This window comes from Podarcis cretensis (genome assembly GCF_951804945.1).
Source record: "Podarcis cretensis genome assembly, chromosome: 2".
Lineage (NCBI taxonomy): Eukaryota > Metazoa > Chordata > Lepidosauria > Squamata > Lacertidae > Podarcis > Podarcis cretensis.
The window spans coordinates 43,990,437-44,015,215 of NC_137171.1; the positions used below are offsets into that span (position 1 = coordinate 43,990,437).

Sequence of the window (24,779 nt, forward strand, 5' to 3'; positions counted from 1 at the left end):
TACCACTGTATATTTCTTTACATTTTATCTAACACATTCCGATATCAATATGTACCCTTGGTCTTATTTCTCAACTCAGTCTTTCTCCAACGTCAATCGAAAGCTAGCATTCCTGGTCACACTTTCAGGGGCCTGGTCATCCAGTCACGAGAGGCTGAGCGACACAGGTGCTCTTACACTCCTGTGTGTCTACTCCAGCACAGCAATCCCAGATGTGTTCAATCAGGGCAGCCGAAAACATTTTGGCACCTGAGGCAAACCACAAAATGGCATGCCTCCTCCCCCAAGGGAACAAGAAGTAAGTGGACATTGACAAGGATAGCTCAGCTGACTAGAGTGTGGTGCTGGTAACACCAAGGTTACAGGTTTAGTCCCCATAAGAAATAGCTGCATATTCCTGTATTGCAGGGGGTGAACTCAGGGCCCCTGCCAACTCTATGATGGGAATAAAGATCTGCATCAGGAACATCAGGAACATCACCTCCTGTTTGCTAAAAGGCCACTGTAGATGTAGATGTGCTATTGTTGGGGATTCTGCAGTTCTATCCTCCAAGGAGTGCACCACAGTGGTTGATGCCATTGTGGCGGCGGCGGCGGCGGCGGCAGCAGCGGGCAATGCATTTTTGGGAGGCCAGGTCTGCTGCTTGTGGATCCTGCCGCCTGAGGCCATCGCCTGACCTTGCCTCATGGGTGGGCGAGCCCCGTGTTCACTCCAAAAGACGTTCTGCTATGTTTAATCCCAGTCAGGTTGTGAGGGGGTGTGTGGTTAGGACTATAGTCTTAGAGTGGTTTGAGATAAACAGAGAAGGGCAAAGCCACCACCACAAGTGGTGACCAGGCTGATGCACTTTGGATCTTGCTGAGATGTCATCTCACTTCCTCCTTGACTGTGGAAGGAGTCAAGAGGCCATGAGTTAGCCAACCCTTTTGTTGCATTTTGTCACATCCACATGACTTGGCAGTCACCACTTGGGGTCAGCCGTCCATCAGAACCCACCAGGTCCCAACACCGCCCGCCCCGCATCCTGAATCTGCTTCAGACGTCCAGCGATCCTTGAGGGAGGTTCCAAGGCAGCGTGAGAGGAGCTGGAAATGGCAACCCTCCAGTGGGTGGTTCCCGGCCTGGGCCCGTCTCGGGCTGCTCTTCCTCGCTTCGCGTGGGCCGTCGGGGCGGATTCCTCTCGCTCGGTGCTTGGCTGGGCGGCGGCGCCCTGCGCGAGGTTCCCTCCCTTCCCCAAGCCAGCTCAAGGGAATGGGCAGGGAGGCGGGAGCGCCGGGCGCCTGGGGAGGGACGGGCACGGCAACACTGGAGGAGGGCGCCACTTGTACCGGCCGACATCGCCGCCGGCGCCGGAGAAGCCAGCAAGGGCCGCTGCCTCCTAGCGCAGGTGGCCACAAGGAAGCCGGCTCAGGTGCTTCCGGGCGGCCGGGGCAGCCAGCGAGAGCCTACAAACTCCAGGCAAGCGGCTGGTGGGAACCGTCGGTGAGTGTGCGCGTCTTTACGCAGGCTGGGACGTCGGTTTTAGGGAGAGGCGGGATCGACCCATAAAGGGACCGAAGCGTGTCCCATTCACTTCCTCGAAAGTGTGGCCGCGGAGGGGGACTATAGATCCGGCCAGAGCCGGCGTGCTTACCTGGAAGGATCCCCACATGGCTCCTCGTGGAACTTCCTAGGCAGCGCACTTACGGCGGGCGGCCCACCCTGACTTTGCCGCAAGAGGTATTGCTCCCCCCCGCTCCCACCTTGGGGGCAAGAAAGCGAGTATGTAGCCTTAACGCGGCCCGGCCGTTCCCAGAGTGTGGATGAGTTTTCCATTCCCGACGAGGCGATGCCTGAGTCTAGACCCCCGACAGCAACGGGAGCCTGGCGCGCGCACCGACGGTGCCTGGAGATGCTGTGCATGCGCGCTACCCTGTGAGCGCGCGTTTTGCCCTCGGGTAAACTGTGGGGGCAAGATTAGCAGGCTTTTGTCCGATGGAGTGGGAAAGTGCGGGGGGGGCGCTAGTGGGATCTACTCCTCGAAAATGAAGGAACGTTGGAAGAAGAGATCTCCTCAACTTGCTCAGTTTGTAGCTTCCGAGTTTAGGAAGCTCCCCCCCCCAAACTACATTTGGTCCGGCTGGAATGGCACCCTGCGCATGCACAAGGGGGCCTTCCTTCCTTAATATTACATCACAGCCTCCAGGGATGAGCCCTGGCGCTGGAAAGGGGCTTGGTGAGCCTGGGGGGATGGTGGTAGCCATCGCTGAAAGCAAGGGATTGAGCAAGGGTGAGGGGGGGGGGGGGTGGGCATTGAGACCAGCGCCTGTTGGTGGGCTTCCCATGGGCTGTGAGAACAGGACGCTGGACCAGATGGACTTTTAGTGTGATCCAGTTGTGTTGAACTAGATGACAATTCTATGCTTCTTTAATTGTATCCACTGTTTTGGCCCCATACTTTTAAAATACACAGCTTCTTGGGAACTGTAGCTTGTAAGAGGTAAACAACAGTCTGCAGGATTATTCAGGGGAAGCCATGTGCTTTAAATATGCTATGGTGCATCTCTACCCAAATGTAACCATTGCAAATGGGCTGCCTGTGGTGGGGAACTTTTAGAACTACCATGGCTTAAAGTAACTAGAGTTTTCCAAAATCTTTAAATACAGGAGCGCTCTCTCTCTCTGTCTCTCAAACTGCAGGGGTGAGGGGAGTAAGGGGAGAACTAGGTCCCACCAACCCCAACTAAATTTTATGCTCCTTGGGTGAAAAATAGTCTTGAACTTTCTAGCGTTCTAAAGCAGGTACTCATTGCTTTGTCTCTACTTACATGCTGTTTTTTCCAAGGAGTGGGTGGGGAGAACAGCAAGGAAAACTAGTTGATAGGAAAGATAAATAATTGCAGGGGGGAGTTGGCTAGCAGTTCCTGCTCCCTGATTCCTTTCAGTGTTACCTGCCTATTTCTGGGAGACTCTTCAGATAATTTGACAGAGCTTGGGAGCTGCTTATTCACACGCAGTTGTGTATTCAAAGGCTGCATACACATTTACACACCGTGCATTTAAAGCACCCCTCCCCCTACAAAAAAGAATCATGGGAAATGTAGCTTACACTGAGCTACATTTCCTAGCACCCTTAGCAAACTATTATATAGTTCCTAGGATTCTCTGGGTGGGTGTGCTTCCTAGGATTCTCTGGGTGGGTGTGCTTTAAATGTCTGCAGCTTGAGACAATGAAACCACAGCTTGATGTACCTCTTGTTTTGTTTCCACTTTGACGAAGATAATACGTAGACACACAGCCGCTGGAGTGACTGTAATTTAGAAAGTATTTAGTCTGGACTGGAAGTAGGGGGATAAGGACTTGTACAGTCAGTCTGGCACAGAACCTCCCTAATTATAACACATCTTGATTTACTCTCGCTCTCTAGGCACCTGCAGACCCTCCCTTCCTTCCTTCCCTCCATTCCTTCCTTCCCTCCATTCCTTCCTTTTATCCACACAGGCAGGAGGCATTATCAGAGTTCAAGGACACATTCCAGCCAGGCAAAACCCCTCAAAGTGTGATTTATTTATTTCTTTAATAAATTTCTATACCTCCCTTCATCAAAAGATCTCAGGGTGGTTCACATAATAAAATTCATGATAAAACATAGTAAAAATTTTTAAACCAAAACAACCCCCTTCCCGCAGATACATTTGAAAGGCTATAGGATATTAATCAGCCAAAGGCCTGGCTGAAGAGTATCGTTTTCTCCTGGTGCCTAAAAATATGTAATGAAGGCCCAGGTGATCCTCCCTGGGGAGAGTATTCCACAAACGGGGAGCCACTGCAGAAAAGGCCTGCTCCACCTTCTGGACCTCATGTGTGGATGAGGTGTACGAAGAAGGGCCTCAGATGATGAACACAGAGTCCGGGATGGTTTAATATGGGGAGAGGCCGTTCCTGTGAAGAAGGGATAGTGAGAAGTGTGGTCTGGATAGAGTCCCAAGGGCCATATAGAGAGGGCTCAAGGGTTGCATTTGGCCTGCAGGCATGAGGCTCCCCACCCCCGCTTTACGCCAAGGGGCTTTTTTCTTTAAAAAAAAAAAGGTGAAATGAAATAAATAATGGGATGTATTTTAGTGGAGAGAGTATGAAAGGTGGCGTGTGAAAGGAGCAGGAGGAGGCAGAGGGATTAGCAGGTATGGGAAATGATTTGGAAGGCAGAATTCCTGGGTGCTCCACTCTCTTTTTTTGGAAGGTATATGCCATCTGAGATTAGCATGGAAGGCAGGTAGTTTGGGAACCAAAGCATATTGTTGTTGTTGTTTTAAAAAAACTTCTTTTCCTTAAACTGGGCGGAGACAGAAGCAGAAGAGCTGGTAGCTAGGACGCCCTGAAGCTATTTCTGTTCCAAGAGATCTTTCTATGGAAAATTACTACTCATAACATTAACTTTTATATAAGTTCCATTACTTTCAGAACATTTTACAAGTCCCATTAAAAGCTTGATTATTCAAATTGCTGGATTTGCCCTCTGTTCACCCCCTCCTGCTTCTTTTTCCCTTGGCTGCTTCCTCTGAATGGTAACCTTCAGAGATAATTACCTGGCTGGTTTGGTGCTCATAGAAACCAGAACCTTATGCAGACTGTGTCTGTTTCAGCTGTTCAGACATGTTCTTATGGAAGAAGCTAAGAAAGGGCATGAGCCAGCTCTCAGCAAAAGGAGTCAAATTGACGTTGGGGAACAGCACCAATGATCTATCATGGAGGGATATTGGTTCTGGCCAAAGATTCATCTTCCCCAGCATCACATTGGCCAACCAGATGCCCATGGGAATCCTGCAAGAGAACTTCCCTGCCTGTGTTTCCCACAAACAAGTATGCAGAGGCATGTTGCCTTCGACAGGGGAGGCAGAACGTCCACAAATTTGTCTATCCAAATTGGTGGCCAACCCTCAATCTTGTGGGAGCAAATTCCACAGTTTAGCTACACACTGCACGAAGAAGAGCTTTCCTTTGTTCTGAATCTTCTGACATTCAGCTTCATTGAATGTCTCTGGGTTCTAGTATATGCGAGAGGGAGGAATAACTTCTGTTTTCTCGACTCCATATCTAATTCTATCTAGCACGTCCCCTGCTTACTTGACTTTTTTTGAAACTAAAAAGCCTCAAATGTTGTAAGCTTTTCTCATGTGGAAGTTGCTCCAAGCCACTTGGTCATCCTGGTTGCCCTTTCCTTGGGGTGATTTTGGGGTCTCCCCTGGTGCAGTCAATAACAACACCCCTCTTGTTAATCATTGCACTTGCCCGTGAGGAGCGTCTTAGTAAATTGCACCCAATGATCTTTTGTAACAGGTTAGTAGCAGTGAGAAAACAAGTTTTACAACTCTTGGAAGGCTGGGAAGGATAATGGAAACCAACACCTTTTTTCGCTTTCAATAGTCTCTTTGTGGAAGTGCCCTTCCACCATCAAAATTGACTTTGATCTGGGGGACTTTTTTGCCAGTTGCTGCCAGGCCTGTCTCAGTTAAACCATTTGGCTGACTCTGTAGAGTCAAAGCGAGTCTACTACATTTATTTATTCATTTCCATTTATTGTTTCCTATAAAATCTCTTGATAAGTGATTTCACAGTGGGGAAAAATTCACAAGAAAAACAAAAAAAATGATTTCAAATCTAATACAAAAGATCTCCACTTAAAAGGCTTGTTAATAAAAGGAAGGTCTGCAATGGACGCTGCAAATACCATAGAGACAGCGCCTGCCTGATGTGTAAATGGGACGGAATTCCAAAGAGTAGGTACCTCCATACTAAAAGCCAGACTCCTCTATCATATGGAACAGCCCATCCCTTTCAGAGTGCAATGACCAGCTGGGTATACAAGAGGTGAGAGTATCATTTAGGTATCCTAGTCTCAACCTGTATACCCAAATCAACAGTTTGAATTTATCTTAGTAACTAATCAGCAGCCAGTGCAATTCTTTCTGCAGTAGCATAACATGATGGTGATAGTCTTGGTCCCAGTGAACAGTCAAGCCCTACAGAGACTGTATTGCAGCAATCCAGTCGGGGGGGGGGGGTTACCAGTACATGGATGACAGTGGTCAATCTATCCTGGTCCAATTTGACATCCCTTAAACCACATAGCTTTGGGAGTCTGATTTAGATTAAGGAAATGTTGGTATGGGGTGAGTCTAGAGAGAAGCATATTTTTCACTCTTTTTCTAAAGTGTTATTTACTTTGGAACTATAACTTCATCAGTCAAGTTGGATGAATCCTGCTTGATGAAGATGAGATGTAGATGGTGATAAATCAAACATCTGAGGCATATGTATCAATGTACAGTAGTGCAATGTTTCAGAACTGGAGATGGAGGTGGAAACATCAGTTGGCTGCTTTTAACTCTGTATTTGTTTTCATCATTGATGTAATTCTGTTGTTTATCCTTTGTTGTACATCACTCTGGGCTCTGTTGGAGGAAGGGTGATTCACAACACAATTATTATTGTAATTAACAATTATTATTGTTATGAAAAAAATATATAGAAAATTTCCGTACCGTACTAAGCACAGTATGTTTCCCCTACATGGTTCCCCCGCCCCTAGTTAACCAACACCTAAACTTCATGCTGACCTTTCATATATACACATTTCACTGTTTGCACATTTGTTGGGAACCTGCAATTGTACTGAGAAGCCACAGCCATCTACACACAGTTAATGTGTGATGAAACTGATGAAGCCGTTCAGGGACCACCAGACTCCATGGATACTCAGTCTGCTGCCATGCTGCCCTCTGCTGTTCTGAATTTTGCCCATGCAGTTTCTGTTTATGTTCCTCTTCGATAGAATGACTAGCACAGAGCAATCAAGGACCATCAGAGGCAGATCCTACATGCTTACCAAGAGAAGAGAAGTCAATGTTGGGGGTCATTAGATAAACAGAAAGGGGGATGAAAAGAGATCGCACCCTCTGATCAAACTGCTAAAGAGTATCTTCCTTCTGGATTTTGGTAGGGCTGAGGCAGCACTAGACTTTAGAGGCAGGATTAGCATTCCCACGTCCTTGGTTCTCCTTGGCACATTCCATGCTGCTCCTCCAACATCTCTGGCCAGGCCAGTGTAGCGAGAGCACTACTATAGCAACCAGAATCTCAGAGACTGCTCTGTTCTATGGTGCCAGAGTCTAGGTGCTGGGCAGGAATGTAGCTGTGAAGGTTGCTCTTTTAGGGTTTCTGCAGAAGGTGTCATCCAGAGGACAGATACACATGTAACTCCTGACTCAGACTCTGCCATCCCATCCTAAACCAAAAGAGAGGAGACAAAGGAACTTTGCATAAGCTATAGCAAGGAGATTGCCATATCTACACCAGTCCATTCAAAGATTAGTTTTCTCCTGGTGGTGTTGGAAGCCAGATCCATCTTCACCATGAGTACTCTATTTGGGTGAGTGAGTAGGTCTTGCCCTCCTCGATGAAGAAGGCATGGCTGCGCATTTAGATCTCTGAGAATCTTGCATAGAAGGCAGTATAATTGGTAGCATAGTGGGATCATCTGAATAGACAACACTGATCCCTTTATTCCAGTGTGACACTATTGGGCATTATATTCCCAGTGGCATCATATACCAGGCAGATGCATGTGGCCCTGAGTCTGGTCCTTCCATCCCCAAGACCAGGGTCCAAACTATGAATATACCTCTCTTGTTCAACTCTTAATACCAGACTCTACAAAAAAAACCTGTCCTAAAAATAAAAAATTGCTTCCCCATAGGCTTGTACGTCAAACTACCACAATAAAATCTATAAGCATCATCACTTTGGGAGACTGTTAGGTTGCCAGCGTTGCTATCTGTATTTTTCTATTTTCCCTGTGTATTTAAATATGTTAGCAAACACAAGTGAGGAATGGCAGTTTCTTGAATCCTTGGGTGAGTCCCCTCTGCAGCAATGTTTCTGACCAGGTAGCCCTGCCTTGCCCTGCTTTGGTCCTGGGTGTGTCAGCCATATAGGAACAATGGGTTTTCTTGGTCTTTGAGATAAGCTGCCTCTCTGCAAGATGTGGATGCTGGCCCATGAAAGAGGAAGTAGCATGTCAAAGCACTGCAAGGGGTCCTTATGGGCCTAGAGATGCTACTGCAGTAGATGCCAGAATCTGCCTAATTTGGCTATGTTTTCTGTCCGGTGTAAACACTGGCTATTAAAGTGTTTTAGGGCAGGCACCAATCTAGAAGGCAGCTCCCTCTTCATGTACATGGTATTGTCCCAGTGGTGTATGTATGTCGGACAAAGGACACCTAGGTTGTGCAAGAACAGGGAGAGATTATAGGCCCTGCAGCCATCCCATGAGCATTGCTAAAAGTGAGAAGTGACTGTTCTAATCCTTCACTGTCTAAACTGTTCTAATCCTTCACTGTCTTTTGGCAGGCAGTATGATCCCGGTGGCCGAATTCAAGCAGTTCACAGACCAGCAGCCTGCTTTCAAGGTTCTCAAGCCATGGTGGGATGTGTTGGCCGAGTACATCACCATAGCCATGCTGATGATAGGAGTTTTTGGCTGCACTTTGCAGGTGAGTGAGTATGGGGGGAGCCCACGCATTGCCTAGATGCAGCCATGGTGTCATAGAATCAGAGAATTGTAGAGTTGGAAAGGACCCTTGCAATGCAGGCGTCTCAGCTAGAGCATCCATGAAAGATGGCCATCCAACGTCTGCTTAAAAACCTCCAAGGAAGGAGAATTGGAATCTTGGAATCATTGGAATCTTGGGGTGATGTTCCACTGCCTGTGGGAGAAGAGAAGAGGCTCTAAATGTTTGGGGGCAGTCTGGGCAAGGGTGGAAACGAAACTAGCACAGAAATGGTCGACTTCTGGTCTACAGCCTGGGGGGCTGGATTCTCTGCAGCCAACCACTTGTAAGGGGTGGTGGCCTAGCACTGTGCAGCCTCAGTAATGTAGGCAGGGAGGCTCTGTTCTCCAAATGTGGCAGAGATGAGGGATTGAGTACTGAGTACACTGGATTCATGCAGCCCTAGTACAGAAAAGAAAGGTATGGGAGCCACAACTTTTAAGATTCTATCCTGTGTTACAGAAAGGGCATGAAGTATTAGGTGATAGATACCATAGTAGGGCTGGGAAGGACCTCTGTGCCATGACTTCACCTTCTCTTGCCAATGCTTTATCATAACACTCCTTAGATCCTTGAGAAGGAAAGATAAGACATGTCTCATACAACCCCCTCATTCCGTAATCCGTATTGAAAACGCAGCCCTATAGCTGACACAGCATAGAAAATGCATGCAGATGAGTTATTAGCAGATTTATACAGGCGCAGATTTTCCCCTTGGTCCCTTTAGTATTAAGACTAGATTATCAATTCATTTAAATTAGGTCCATTTTGACTACACATGAAGCAGTATTAGATATTAGACTTTATCATTTCAGACTACAGTTGGGGGAGGATGCCTTTCTAAATAACATGTAGAACAAAAACTCCTTAAAAGTGAAACCAGCACATCAGAAAGAGCTGTTCTAGACCAGCCCACTCCTTGCTATGCTAGTTTTCTACCTGCAGGGACTTAAAAATATATATATTTATATGAAGAGGTACAGTCCATTCAGCCACTTCAAGGCTTTCCTTGTTCATCCCCACCTGATATAAACTGTTGCATTCTGCCACCAGCCTCTGTTTTATATCATGTTCCTCTCTTCTCTTTCCTAACCTGATGTGACAGGTGACACAAGATAAGATTATCTGCCTTCCCAACCATGTGCCTGATGGCACAACTTTCACTGGTGCATCTTGTGAAGATTTCACGAAAAAGAGAGCCAATGCCTCAGAGCCAATAGGACCCTCAGCCAACCAGCGAATGAATGGATTGAAGAACAACCTAGACCTCCAACAGTACAGCTACATCAATCAGATGTGCTATGAGACGGCCCTCCATTGGTACGCCAAATACTTCCCATACCTCGTGGTTATCCACACCCTCATCTTCATGGCGTGCACCTCGTTCTGGTTCAAGTTTCCTGGGACCAGCTCCAAGATTGAGCATTTTATCTCCATCCTGAGCAAGTGCTTTGACTCGCCCTGGACTACTCGAGCCATCTCTGAAGTCTCTGGGGATAACCAGGAAAATGCATTCTTAGAGAAGGGGTACCGGAGGAGGAAAAGCAGTGCTCCCAGCGAGACAGCTGAACTCAACCCCCCCGGGGGATCGGTGTCAGAAAAGAAGGTTTCAGAGTCCTCCCCGGTTAGCCTATTGGACAAAAAGGAAGGGGAGCAGGCCAAGGCTCTCTTTGAAAAGGTGAAGAAGTTCCGGCTCCACGTTGAAAAGGGAGACATCCTTTACACCATGTATATCCGCCAAACCGTTCTCAAAGTCTTCAAGTTTCTCGTCATCATTGCCTACAATGCAGCCTTGGTTTCCAATATCAGCTTCATTGTGCCATGCACTGTCAGGATGGAGGACATGACAGGCTATGACCATTTCTGCTGCAACCACACCAAAGCCCACCTCTTCTCCAAACTGGCCATCTGCTACATCTGCTTCCTTGGCATATACGGCATGACGTGTCTCTACACGCTCTACTGGCTGTTTCACCGGCCGCTGAAAGAGTACTCCTTTCAATTTGCACGCAACGAGACAGGCATCAGTGACATTCCTGACGTCAAGAACGACTTTGCTTTCATGCTCCACCTCATTGACCAGTATGATTCCCTCTACTCCAAGCGCTTTGCTGTCTTCCTTTCCGAGGTCAGCGAGTTCAGACTCAAGCAGATCAACCTCAGTCATGAGTGGACGGTGGACAAACTGCGGCAGAAGCTGCAAACCAACGCCCAAGGCCGGCTGGAGCTCCATCTCTTCATGCTACCAGGGTTGCCTGACACCACCTTTGAGCTGAATGAGCTGCAGTCCCTGAAGCTGGAGCTCCTCAAAGATGTGACATTCCCACCCTCAGTGACTCAGCTGGCCCAGCTCCAGGAGCTCACACTGATCAACTCTCCCGTCAAGCTCTCTTTCACTTCTCTTATGTTCTTCCGCGAACAGCTGAAGGTAATGACTGTGAAGTTTGATGACATTAAGGATATACCACTATGGACCTACAACTTGAGAGGCTTGGAAGAGTTGCACATCTCGGGACTTTTCAGTCCAGAGATGGGCCGGGCAGGAACTCTGGAGAACCTGCGTGAGCTGAGGAATCTGAAGACCTTGACTCTGCACAGCAACATCTCAAAACTGCCACCCAGCGTGTCTGACGTTGCCGCCCATCTGCAGAAGCTCAGGATCTACAATGATGGGACTAAGCTAGTGACCCTCAACAACCTCAAGAAGCTCTTCTCTGTGCAAGAAGTGGAGCTGATAAACTGCAACCTGGAACGCATCCCCCATGCTGTTTTCAGCCTGGTGAACATGCAGCAGTTGGACCTCAAGGATAACCAGTTGCAGTCCATTGCGGAGATCATCAGCTTCCAGCATTGCCGCAAACTGGTGTGCCTCAAACTTTGGCACAACCACATTTCTAGCATTCCTGAACACTTCCGCAAGCTCAAGACCCTAGAGCAGCTTGACCTCAGCCATAACCGCATTGAGGTCCTCCCTTCCCAACTATTCCAGTGTTCTAGGCTGCACACTTTGGACCTTTCCTATAACAATATCCAGGTCATCCCTCCCGGGATGGGAGTCCTGCAGAGCCTTCAGCATTTTGCCATTTCTCACAACTCCTTAGAGGCACTGCCAAACGAAATCTTCTTCTGCAAGCAGCTCAGGGTTCTCAAAGTAGGACACAACAAACTGCATCGCCTCTCTGACCGTGTGAGTTGGCTGCCTTTGCTCTCCACACTAGACTTGAGAGGAAACCCCCTTCAGGCCCTTCCCTTGGAGATTGGCCAGTGCCCAGTGCTCAAACGGAGTGGCCTGCTGGTGGAGAGCAGTCTTTATGAGGCGTTGCCTTTGGAAATTAGGGAGAAAATGGAGGATCAGTGATGAGGAGAATGATAAAGGGGACAGGGGTGTCCTCTCATGTGTTGGCCCCATTGAGTCCAAGCATGGACTGAATGGGGGAGCTGGCTGAAGTTCTGTCTTCAGCTGGAACCAAGGAGGGAGTGGGAACTTTTCACCCTAATAAGGGAGCAAAGGAATTGAAAAGACAAAGAGCAAAAGTAGAAAGCGACTTTTAAAAAAATAAACAACCCTGTTTTCTGAATGGATAAGACCACAGGAATTATCCATTGGGGTAGGGGCGGAAGCACAGCTACACCTGACCAAATCATAATTATAGCTATTTTTGTACATGTGTTGTGTACTGTTGTATCTTTGTGAAATGCCCTGGGGCTTTGCGGGATTGTTTTGTTCAAAACTCCTATCTCTGTTCCCTTCTCCTCATCAATGTGTTCAGCTCGCAGGCCTGTAGCTTACAAAGCCCATCTTTTGAGCTTATTAGAAAACTTTCTTTTCTGCAGTTTCTATATATCATGGGGTGGGGAATTAGGGACAGGCAACTCTTCGACAGGGAAATAGCCTAATTCCCTTTACTTCTTTGTTCAAAGAACGGCTCTGTTCCTTACCACTGGACGGCCAGAGCACAATGCCTTCACATACCACTGACTGTAAGGAATCTTCTTATGTTTGTGTGTGTCTGTGTACATATGCATGGATACCTTAATCCCTTCTGATTTCTGTTTTTGCCAGTCAGGGTTACATTGGTTTATCAGTTCTGCTTGAGTGCTAGAGCTGAACTTTCTGGCTGTTCAGATCTCTTCCCACTTCAGGCTAGGAGAGCCCAGCACCTCAGATCCTCTTCAGAACTCACTTCCTCTCTCATTACTTTCTCATGTAATTTCAGTGAGCACCACACATGGAAGAGAGGAGGAATACTGCACTGTGAAAACCCATCCTCACTACCACTCATGAAAAGCCACCTCATTTCCCCCTGGAGCCTTTAATCAGTTCTCCACATATTCCAATCGTAGCATAGGTTCAATTAGAGAAGTCGCTTTCTCACTTCTCCTATAAGCACAGATATTCTTTCTACCCATTTTCTGTAATCAAGGCAGGTAAGTGCCTTTTGCTTAGCACATGAAGGAGATGTGGGACCCCCCCCCCCCCGCCGCCGCCGCCGCCGCCGCCGCCTTTGGTTCACGTTGGCTGAGCTGATTTCCCAGGTGGCTTGGGCTTGCTTCTGTTTCGTCCCTTTGGGTCTCAGCTCTCTTATAATCTCGTGAGACACAAGCAGACTCTTTTGGGCCTGCCATAGCCTGGCCTTCTCTTCCTGCTTTACCTGATTGCAGAGCACTTTGGGGCGTGTAAAAGCCATTGGAAAAGGGACCCTGCTTCCTCAATGGCAAAGCAACCCAAAGCTGGCCTCAGAATCCTACCTGTTGGCAGCAGACTGCTTCATATCCAGTTAAAGTATGTTTAGAAAAAGTTTATTAAAAATAAGAGAGCTGAAATGCATGGCAATAAGAAACAATAGTGCACACTTTTAGCAGATGCTGTGCTAGCGCTCCCTCTCTCTCTCTCTCTCTCTCTCTTTTGTGTGTGTGTGTGTGTGTGTGTGTGTGTAATGTTCCTAACCCCCCACTTGTCTTTGCTCATAGAGTTGCTTTGTCCTTAGAAACCTCACAATCTGGTCCGAAATAGTTTAGTTCATATGTCTTCTGCCAGATTGAATATATAGAGGTGGTTGGATAATGATTTTACCTTCCATTTGTTGAGAACTAGTTGCTTGAGGGAACTTGCACAATAAGGGAGAGGTTGCAGTAGTCCCTGGTAATTATTGTTTTGGTTAATGAAGTCCTAAATTCAGAGCCTGCTGAACAACGAGGGCTGAAGTCCTGTGCACATATAACGGGAATAAATCCCACTTGCACTTGAGTCAACATTCATAAGACCAAATAGAAAAGTGGCAAGGAGACAGCCATATCTATTTGCACTCTTAGCAGCAGTCCTTGGGACTCAGCTGCTGAGCCTTGGTTTTGACAGGAGCAAGCTGTGCCCTACACTGGGGCAACCAGGCAACCAGCCAGCCAATGCTTCATACCTGGGAATGGCACAATAGGCCTCATTTCTCATGCCATGGTGGTTGGAGGAGGAGGAGGAGATGGGTGGGAATGTGAAGCAATGGGTGGGAAGGAGAACCTGCTATGTGACTCACTGGGAGAAACCAACCAACATAGCTGCATTTTGGGAGTGCTTCTGAGGCCAGGAAATTGGAAGAGGCTGTTCTGCAGCAAGGTTGTAAAACAGGCCTATTGTGCAGGAACATGCTTTAGTGGCACGAATAACACTGATGGTGTTAACTCTGTGGGGGGAGGCCTGGTGTATACATGAGCATGCACCAAAGTAATTATTTGGCAGTTCACATTTTTGTTTTCCTGGCAAAATGCATTTACAGTGGTACCTCAGGTTAAGAACTTAATTCGTTTCAGAGGTCCGTTCTTAACCTGAAACTGTTCTTAACCTAAAGCACCACTTTAGCTAATGGGGCCTTTCACTGCCGCCGTGCCGCCGTTGTGTGATTTCTGTTCTCAACCTGAAGCAAAGTTCTTAACTCAAGGTACTATTTCTGGGTTAGCGGAGTCTGTAACCTGAAGCGTCAGTAACCTGAAGCGTCTTTAACCTGAGGTACCACTGTACTTAAAATACTTAAATAACATGGGGGGGGGGTAGAAGATATGCCAGCAGAATTAAAACAGATGTAAAACATTGTAAAAGGCCAGAGTCAGTGTAAGAGATCTTCAGTTAATTGGGTAGGAGGCATAACTTAGTGGTAAAGCACATGCAAAAGGCCACCTCAGTCTCCAGGTGAAGGATAACAGGTGATAGGAAAGATTCACCTACTTGAGCCGCTGCTCAAAGTAAACATTACTGGGCTAGATGGACAAAGAGCCCTACTTGGTACAAGGTAGAATCCTATGTTCCCATGTACTTGGTACTAAAAGGATATAAAGTGCCAGCTGGGCTTCCTAGAGAGGACATTCCATAAATGTGGTGCCACCACTGAAAAGTCCCTTTCTCTGATCACCACCAGTCTAACCTAAATAGGTTGAAACACTTAGAGATGGGCCTCGGAAGATGACCTATACATTTGAGCAGAGACCACTGTAGCACCCTGCTTGTGGTTAACGCTTAGCTGGAATGAAATATTCAACGCAGCAATAGAGAAATTAAAATAGTAATTTATTTGTCAGACAAATAAATATGAGGCACAGTGGTATATGGTTACCAAGCTCTGGCCTGGCCTCTTGCCATTCTGGCCAGCACTTATATTTCCTTAATCCAGCCCCCTTGCTCCTCCTGTGGCTGCCTCTGTCCAATCAGCCTGGTTGAAATTCCTATTGGCTGTTTGCTAGAGCCAATCACAAAAGATACACCCATTTCCTTCTTGCCCTTTTATGGAAATCAAAAAGCTATATATTCTTCTATCTATAAATGACAAATAAGTAGTAATATATCTTACATGTGTCTCAACAAGGAATCTTAATTACCAGCTCACCTCTTGCCCTCCTTGCCCTATTGCCTTCCAAAACAGATAATTAATCTTGAATTTTTATCTTATGCATGTCAAGGATTGAGTTCACATCAACATTGAGAGATCTCCTTCATTTGAAGGTTTCTAAACAAAAGGCCTGACAACCATATATCAAGAGCGCTCGATTGGCGTCTTCTGTCTGGCAAGGGGGGGCTGGTGCCTGACTTAATTTCAGGATAGTTACAACTCTTACAACTATATGAAATAAGAATCTAGCATTTCTTAAATCCTTTGCATAATTATATTTAAGCTAATATATTTAATACATAAATAACCTTTTAAAAGGAAAAGAAATCTTAAAAGGATCTTAGTTTAAGAAACAAACAGCTTTTGAAAAGTCTTCCCAGAAAATGTTCTGTTTCTGCCAGCTAGATGCTTTTTCACTGCTCTTGACCTTCTTTAACCTTAGGAAGAAGATATGGCTCATTTTACTATTTATCCACCCTTAATTTGTAGGGTCAGTGTAACCTTGGCTGTCAGCCTGTAATTCCGTTTTTACGACTTTGAGAATTGTTTTCTGCTATAAATCAGGGGGGCCCCTTGTCTAGGAGTAAAAATATCTTGCCAAGGTTTTTAAGCAACTGGTCTCCTGGCATAAAATATTTGAAAATCATTAAGCTTTTTAAGATACAGGCCCTGATTAAACATATAAGCTTTAATAAAAATGCAGGCTTATGATTAGATGCCTCACCACGAGGCTGCAATCCTAACCCCAGCACCCGGGAGTAAGCCAGGCAAGCGAGAAGCACAGTTCAAGGTCACATTCCAACCAGACGCCTGAGGGCCAATGAAGGGTGTGGCCTCAGGAGGAGGCATGGCCTAGGGAGAGGTGTGAAGGGCCTGCATCTCTCCCTCCCTGCCCAGGTCTGAAGTTCCCCTGGGAGGTTCAACTGGTGCCTTCATTATACACCTTTAGATGCCAAGCAAAAATGTTCCTCTCCAACCAGACCTTGGGCTGATTGACATCTTGTACCCCTTTAAAAATTGTGTGTGGGAGGGGGTGAGTGGGGTTATTGGTTTGTGGGGTTTTTTGTTCTTGTTTTTATCATGTATTTTGTGCTTTCATATTGTATTTTTAGGTTGTGAACTGTTCTGAGATATATGGGCAAAGGGCAGTATACAAATGTAATAAATTATCATCTAAGCAGTACACCACCTTAGGTTTCAGGCAAGGAGTTTGGGAAAACACTGCCCTGCACCACAGAGGAGTCTGTCATAAATTGTTGGGATTGTCACTATGTACATCCGCTGCCTTTGATATGGGCAATGACTGAAAGGGTCCAGACATGATGGATTAGATGTCGGACTGGATCATTTGCTCCAGTAGCTACTTGTGCCAGTATTGGATACCCGACAGATTTATATTCTCTCTTCGATCAGAGGCCCTTCAACTGGTGGATTGGGGACGCACTACTAGGTTGCCTGATCTAAGGTGGGTCACAACAGCAGCACTACCACCATACAAATGTATGGAATGAATGAATGAATAGGTCCCCAAATACTTGTTTGGATTACATGGCGGTCCTGTGTAGGAAAACACAGAAGACTGTTGCAGCTTAAACATTTATGTGCTACGTCACTAGGTTCATTGGCTGTGTGTTGGAGCCTAATGCCACCTAGTGGTTAAAATTATTCAAGCACCTCAAAGAGCAATCATAAAATTCACTTTTATTTGTGAAAGTGGTGGGTGTTCAAACTCTACTAGACAAGGTTTTTCAGGTATAAGTCAAATAGCTGATTCTTCAAACCCCACTGAAGACTCAGCCTATGCACAACTGCGATTTGCTCTCCTTTGCGATCAGTTAGCTGCAGACTTCCTTTTGGAAGGGAAGGTTATACATTTTTAAAGGGAATAAATAAATAGGTGGGCACTGTCCATTCCTAATATGGAATTAAGCCTCCTTCACAGCATACAGACTTCTGGGATTGCAACCAACCACATTGTTCGGCTGTGTCAGGTCTTACAAAGCTGTATGTGGGTAGAGTGGGTGATTATATTTCTGTATTGCACAAGTGAAAAATAATGCAACTTTAATGAGAGATTTTGCAAAACTGAATCAAGGAATACAGTACATGAAACCTTGACCAAAATATATTGCATCTGTGCCAACTCTGACCACACATCAGAAAGGGCGGGACCCACCAGCTGATACATGCAAAAGACATGAGTCAGTCAGGTTTCAGGTCTTGTTATGGGACCTAGAGAAGCTGAGGGAGCTGAGCAAGAACAAGTGGGTGGTCCAAAACAGGGACAGTAGCTTAGGGTGCAGGCATCACACCAGAGAAGAGTCCTTCAGACTGGGGCTAAGGCTTTATTGGGCCTAGTGGGCAGGGATTGGCCTTTGAGGGTCACCTGACTGAATGCTCAGGTAGACCAGTATTACATGTAGTTGAAGCAGAGTTCAGCCTGCCCAACATGCAGTTAAAGCAGAGTCCTGGTGCTGCAGAGATTAAGACACCAGTCTGCTGGGAATCCTGGTTTATGCACACACAGTGTAACAGGGCTCTGCCTCCAGAGAGCTTGCAGCCTACAAGAGCCAGTATGCTGTGATGGCTATCATGTTGGTATTACACCAGGGATACCTGGATCTTAAACTGACCTGTATCAACTTGTGTGCCCTTCCCTTTCTCCTGTGTGGCTAGAGTTTCCATGTGCGTCACATTCTTCAAAGTTTCAGTTAGTCCTTGATTCATTCTGAAAACCTTTTAGCCTCTTTATTTCACAGTTGTGTAATGCGGGAACAGATTTCTTGCTCAAGCCACTCCACCCACCCCTGATGACCTTATGGCTGTTATTATCAGCCTTCCCTACCTCACAGGGTTGTTATGAAGAGAAAATGAAGGCAGGGAACTATGTTTTGTAAGTGAGAAGTTCTCTAGTGGTTTAGTGGTCTTAGCTTCGCCCCTTCCTTCCTTCCTTCCTTCCTTCCTTCCTTCCTTCCTTCCCCCCTCTCTCACATTTTTCCACAGTGAGTTACAGAAGACAGAATAAGAAGTGTGAGTGAGGGAGTTTGTCACAACTGGTAGCAATCCCTTTGCAAGCAAATGAATCCCGAGCAACGAGTTTTGCTTCCCTCCTCCTTCCTCCAGTCCTTTCGTCCTGCCTGGAGCTGCCATGGAAACGGAATAAAGCCTCTTGCACTGAGTACAGTGTGGTGTGCAGGCTTAATGCACAAGCAAAGGAGAGGGTCTGGGAGAGGAAGATCCTTGCAGACAGGAGAGAAAAGAGCAGAGGTTGTGCATGAAGAGTTCTAGAACCGCCTGCAGGTGAGGAATTGATGCCAAATGGGATAAGGAAGTCAGAGAGGGAGAGAAGGTTGGCATGTAACCCACGACCAGTGTTATAACCACAGCCAAAAAAATGCTTGTGTCTGTGCATGCTAAAACCACCCTTCTAAATGATATTTAAGGACAGCCTGCTGCAGATCTAGCAACAGTGAAGTGGTTCTGTTTCAAGGCTAAGTGTCTGGGAGTGCATGTGTTTTGTTGGTGGACGTTTTAGAGTGCCCCCAAACTGTTTATATTTTGTGGGAGGAATACAAACACATCCTGGAACTTTAGGTTTGCACAATTAAAGTGGATTGCAACCCTCTGTCATCCTAGTGTCACAAATCCATTTTAAATAAACAACAATGGACTTTTCGCAGTTTGCAAAGTGAAGGGGAAATGCATTCAAAAGTGTGGGATGAGTGAATTATTATTATTATTATTATTATTATTATTATTATTATTATTATTATTTAATTTTGTACAACACCCTATACTTGCAGGTCTAACGGTGGTTCAATGACACGTAAACACCCTGCACGCAAATAAGGGTGAATATAAGATAAATACTCTTTTTCGTATAACTACCCCATAAACAAATCAGAACAAATGCTCAATGAAGATCAGACATTGTCCAATTATTGTGTAAGCTTTGTGCAAGCATATCAGGATGAATGTTGAATAAACTGGTTCTCTGGAGGAGCCCCGAATATCGTGGACAAACAACAACATTTTCAGCAGCAACAACCAAAAGGAATTGGAATCTAAAGCAACAGCTTCTTTCAGAGACACCAGGATTAGATCCTCTCACAAACAACTTTTAGCACAAATGTGCAAATCACTTATTGGTATCTCTGCTTTTCAACTTCAAGTAACAGTAATTCTTCCATCTACTCAGAGTAGGATATCATTAAGCCTAGGCCATTTCCCACTTGCCTGATCCACTGTAGGACGTGGAAGACAAAGAAGGGGAAATGGAAACTTGCCTAAACGCCACAGAGTAAACCACCCTCTGTATGGCCTTAAGGCATTTTTCCATCTTTCCGCTTTCCACAAAGCGAAGTCTGGTTACCGGATCTAAGGAGAAAACTGTGAGTAAGGAAGTGTTGTTGCTATTCATGACTTGGAGATAGGTCTTGCTTGGTGAGCATCTCGGCAGATGGCTATATGAATTATATTCTTAGAATTTTTTTTAAAAAACGTATTGAATATTTTTCAAGCGACTCCATCTCATTGCAATTATTCTTATTATTCAATTAGGTATATAAATCCTGCTTTCTGCGCCAAAAGCATAATCAAGACAGCATGCAGGATAAAATAATAACAAAAACAAACTAAAATGCAATGTTAAAAACAATAACAAGGAAGCCACAATAGCAGTAAAAAAGCAGGGTTATTTTAAAAAAATTAATAGTCCATAGGTCAGGGGTGGGAAACCTGTGGCTCTCCAGATGTTGTTGCAGACTCCTCAGTGGCAAAGGTTGATAGGAGCTTGAGGACGCAGCTACATTAGTAAGGAAAAAGTGTTTTATATGCGTTATAACACTGTGACACCAGATAGCACTGTGGAATTCTGTCTTTAGCCAACATGCTTTCCCGCTATGTTGTTTTACAACGCGTTTTCCTGAAACACTTTTTTAATGTGTCTAGATCCAGCCTAAGACCAGTGACAACTGGAGGGCAACAAATCCCTCCCTGCCCTAGATAATTATTTTTTCACAATTGGAATGGCAGTTCCAACTCAGCATCCACAGATGCCCTGCTGACCACATTGGTGTCCCTGGGTGGGGGAGGACAGATTATGAGCTTTCATCTTTTTCTTTTTTAAAAAAGTAAGGCTCTAGCCTTCCAGGAAAGTTATGAAGCAAAACATACAGGTACCCTTCTAAGTGATTTCTGCAAGATGGGGGCTGCTGCCTGTCAATGCTTTTAACCAACGAATGAAGCTGTGATTGATAAATGTGTTGCTTAGACACCAGGCATTAGGAATCCCTGGGATCCTAAAGAGCTAATGTTTTCCCCTGTCCTTTAGCACACTTTTCCTGTTTCTGTCTGTCTTATTTCTAGTCTTTGGATTCTCTTTAGTTTGCCCTTCTTTTCCCCGTAGCAGCCAGGATGCATCTTCCCTAAGGTCTCTTAGTGTTTACTAGGGCTACCACCCAGGTAAGTGGGTGCAGGATGGCAGCCTAGACTTTGGTTTATGGTTGACACTCAGGAAACAGGTTCTTGTGTCTTTGGCAGCTGTATGGCAGGCAGAAACTCAACAGGTTAAGGCAAGCCATTCCTAGTATGGAAAGCCTTGCCATAACTGTACTGTCTCTAAGTTTGGGTTATGCCTGACCACTTGGTTCATCAATGACAGTGCTATCAATAGTGCCACACAATGCCCGCTGTACAACTACCAGGAGAGGAGCATTCAGTGTGGCAGCATCAAAATGATGGAACTCCCTCCCAATGTGCATTATGCAAGTGCCTTCTGTTTTATAATTTCAAACACATTTCTGTTTAACTAAGCCTTCCTTGAAGTGTGACCAGTTCTGTATTTTAGTCATTTATCGCTGAACAGTTTTAATGTTTAACTTTTTATATTGTTCCGTGTAACTTTGTATTGCTCACAGTTTAGGTATATATATATATATAGAGAGAGAGAGAGAGAGAACTAGCTAAATGTGCTAAACAAGCAGACTTTGTTTCAGTGCAATAGCCAAGGATGTTACTCAATTCCCACTTACCATTTGCTTCTAGTGATGTTTAACCTGACAGAAGTGACCTTCCTCGGTGATGCCCACACTCGGTTCCAGACTCTAAAGCCTTGGTGGGATGTCCTGATGGACTACTTGGTAGTAGCGATGCTGATGGTCTCTCTCCTCTCAGGTACTCTGCTGATTTCTGTTGACCATATGACCTGCTTGCCTCTGAATTACAAGCTAAATGAGACCACAGCAGCTATGCTCAAGCCTGGAGCTATGGGCAGTGCCACCAGTGAAGAGTTTTCTACTGAGAACAGTGGACGCCCAATCAACCTTGACTACCAGCAGTACCTGTACATAAACCATGTCTGCTATCAGAATGCTTTGCCTTGGTTCTCCAAGTATTTTCCTTACCTAGCACTTGTCAACTCACTGATTTTAATGGCAAGCAGCAACTTCTGGTTCAGGTACCCTAAGACGTCCTCAAAGATCGAACACTTCTTAGCCATCCTCATGAAATGCTTCGAGTCACCTTGGACCATCAAGGCCGTCTCTGAAATGGTCTGCCAGAATTCCCTAGACCTACCCAAAACCACGGATACTAGAGGGTGTCAAGAACAATTTATTTCCCCTTCATCCTCTCCTATCCTTGACTGGAAGGAGAGGGAGCAGGGCCGGGCACTCTTTGAGAAGATCTGCAGATTCAGGGCACATGTTGAAGGTGCCAGCTTGATTTATATGGTCTACATGGGACAAACAATCTTCAAAGTTGCCAAGATCCTAACTGTGCTGAGCTACACCTCCAACTGCATAGGAGCCATCTCCTTTGAACATGTTTGCTGGCTGGACACAGAGAACCTCACCGGCTACTCTGTTTTCCTCTGTAACCATAGCTTGGCTTTCATTCTGCAGAAGTTGATGGTGACCTACCTGTTCTTGGTATTCCTCTATGGGGTGGTGGGGGCTTATCCACTGGTGTGGTTGCTGCGGCAGCCGCTGCAGAAGTATTCCTTTAAGCAAATGCGAGAAGACAGTCACTTTCTTGGCATCCCAGATGTCTACAACGACTTTGCTTTCCTCCTGCACATGGCTGATCAGTGCGACCAACTATACTCCTGGCGGTTTGCCATCTTCCTCTCAGCCATGAGCAAGAGCTCTTTGCTGGATGTGGGCCTTGAACACAAGGCAAGTATTGAAGCGCTGCAGCTGCATGTGCATTGATACTCAAGGGCATCAGAGAACTAAGGCTTCACAAGCTGCCAGGCTATCTAGGGCCCTCTTCTGTGAAATGGAAGTCCTGAAGCTTGCAAACAGTCCCAGCCAGAAAAATAGGTATACTAACCTTTCTCAATCCGCATTGGTCAAGATGGGCCCCACTGACCTAAGAAGGCCCACAGTATTCCACATCACATTTCCTGACATTACAACCTGGGTCTGTCTCTCTCAGGGGTCTCCACCAGTATCTCTCTACCAACTTTGGCAAGATGAAAGATGCACTGTTCAGACCTGTCCTTGTTGGGCTGGGATTATGAATATGGATTTCATATGGATATGAATATAGAAGAAGGGGTACAGCTCAATAGTTAAGCATGGGATTTGTATGCAAAAGATCCTGGGTTCAATTGTTGGCATCTCCAGTTAGGGCTAGGAAAGGCTCCTGTCTGAAACCATGGAGAACTGCAGCCGGTCAGTAATACTGACCTAGACAGATCAATAGTCTGATCCAGTTTAAGGAGCCTCTGATATTCTGATTAACTGAGAGCTGAAGATAAGGCAAATTTACAACTGGATCCTTTAACTTTCGTTTCTGTTTTAATGCAGTAGTTTTTATTAGCTGCTCTGAAATAAAAACAACAGGTACCTGCATTGCCTGTGAACTTTCCTCCCTGGGGTAAATAACAGCGCTCTCTCTCTCTCTGTGTTTTTTTTGGGGGGGGGGATCAAGGAATTGGCACCAATAATGGGAAAACTTCAATAGAAACCAAAGCCTCTTCTGTATTTCTGCTTAAAACAACAACAACAACAAATAATACACTGACCTGGGAATAAGTCCAATAGGGACATACTTTTGAGTAAATATGCATAGGATTGCTGTAGCATTTATTACATCTGTTCTAGCCCTGGGATATTAACAGAGAAGCAGATTTGAGCTGGCATGATTTCCCTGAGCTATGCTGAAAGTAAACATATGAGCACATACAAATTAATGTATAGAACTGGAACATTTTCTCCAAATGATCTTTTCAATGTTTGTTCGTTTGTAAAAAAAAGAATTGCAGGACTCTAGTTTCAATTTAAGAGTGTAAGGAGTTGTAGGTAGTGAAGTGATCCACTTTCTGAAACCAAAGGAGAATATTAGTCATATGATGGCACAATGGGCCATCAGTGTGCCTGGCTGTTAACCAGAAGTTTGGGACGGCTCTGGGCAGGATTCCTGCATTGCGGGAGGTTGGACTAGATGACCCTTGAGGTCCCTTCCAACCGTATAATTCTATGATTCTATTTCCAAGCCGCTCATATGTTAATGAAACAAGTGTGGGTTCAACAAGCCCTTCTGCCAAAACAAAGAAGATATGTCCTCCTGCACCTCCCTTTCCTGCCTGTCTTAGAGGAATGACACTTTAAAGATATATGAAAAATGTGTCAATGAGGCACTGACATAAGAAAAGAGGTGTTTCTTACAGCAAGAATAAAAAATACCAAAACCTATATAAAAAAGGAGAGGCCTCGTAGCCCTGCAGTCAGAAACAATGATTTACAGTACAATCCTATACATGCCTATGCAGAAGTTCTATTGTGGTTAATGGGGCTTCCTAAAGTGAGTGGATATAGGATTGTTGTCTTCTTAACTGGGAAGCAGACTGACAAAGGGTTAGTCCACATTTTCACTTATGTCATGCATAGAAAGCATGGGTCCAAGTAGTTTCCTGCAGATTTCTGCATGACCCACACTTTCAAGGCATGGGTCCAAGCAGTTTCCCCCTTGCCCCGCTCCTTTCCAATTGAAAATCTGCTCTTTAGCAGCAGGATGAGAGGAAGTGTGGATAAGCTGGGAGAGCGAGCTCACAAAGTAATCTTACTAGTCTCTAGTTAAATGAGACAGCTCTGTGGTGTCTCCAGTTCCAAAAACAATTCAGGACAATGTCCCTTATTTTAAACACAAACAAAGAAGAATGCCAAAAATAGAAAGGAGCAACACAGTGGAACTCAGAAGACAAAAAGTACTGTACTCCCATAGAAATGAAATGGCCCGTTATGGTTTGCATTTTGCTGGAAGAAACCTATATTATCAGAATGTTCTGGCTGAAGGCAAAACATCCTTAACTA

At 45.6% G+C, this 24,779-nt stretch overlaps 1 protein-coding gene, 2 long non-coding RNA genes and 1 pseudogene across 11 annotated transcripts; 2 read left to right on the forward strand and 2 right to left on the reverse strand.

Moving 5' to 3' along the window:
* The first annotated feature begins 1,316 nt into the window (after window positions 1–1,316).
* Window positions 1,317–12,256, forward strand: LOC307210610 (volume-regulated anion channel subunit LRRC8E-like). Of its 5 annotated transcripts, none has more exons than XM_079966611.1 (3): window positions 1,317–1,483; window positions 8,395–8,533; window positions 9,696–12,256. In XM_079966611.1, exons 2-3 carry the CDS (start codon window positions 8,396–8,398, stop codon window positions 11,946–11,948), a joined length of 2,391 nt encoding a protein of 796 aa, XP_079822737.1. In that variant the 5' UTR covers window positions 1,317–1,483; window position 8,395; the 3' UTR covers window positions 11,949–12,256. The 5 variants fall into 5 exon arrangements, with proteins under 5 accessions (XP_079822737.1, XP_079822734.1, XP_079822736.1 ...); XM_079966608.1 differs by having other exon boundaries at window positions 1,348–1,483; window positions 8,391–8,533; XM_079966610.1 differs by lacking the exon at window positions 1,317–1,483 and adding an exon at window positions 1,575–1,720 and having other exon boundaries at window positions 8,391–8,533.
* On the reverse strand, window positions 6,297–7,096 carry LOC307210611. The gene is made up of 2 exons (XR_013836076.1): window positions 6,599–7,096; window positions 6,297–6,433 (listed from the first exon to the last, which is right to left on the reverse strand). It is a non-coding gene; the product is annotated as an uncharacterized lncRNA (long non-coding RNA).
* Window positions 12,257–16,165: 3,909 nt separating the features above from the next.
* Window positions 16,166–23,334, forward strand: LOC307211288 (volume-regulated anion channel subunit LRRC8D pseudogene; annotated as a pseudogene). 4 transcript variants are annotated; one of them, XR_013843966.1, is made up of 3 exons: window positions 16,166–16,927; window positions 18,586–18,762; window positions 21,508–23,334. The product of XR_013843966.1 is annotated as a volume-regulated anion channel subunit LRRC8D pseudogene (transcript). The 4 variants fall into 4 exon arrangements; XR_013843969.1 differs by lacking the exon at window positions 16,166–16,927 and adding an exon at window positions 18,116–18,147; XR_013843967.1 differs by lacking the exons at window positions 16,166–16,927; window positions 18,586–18,762 and adding an exon at window positions 17,995–18,056 and having other exon boundaries at window positions 21,637–23,334.
* LOC307211290 lies at window positions 17,176–17,737 on the reverse strand. The gene is made up of 2 exons (XR_013836374.1): window positions 17,639–17,737; window positions 17,176–17,495 (listed from the first exon to the last, which is right to left on the reverse strand). It is a non-coding gene; the product is annotated as an uncharacterized lncRNA (long non-coding RNA).
* Window positions 23,335–24,779: the final 1,445 nt, after the last annotated feature.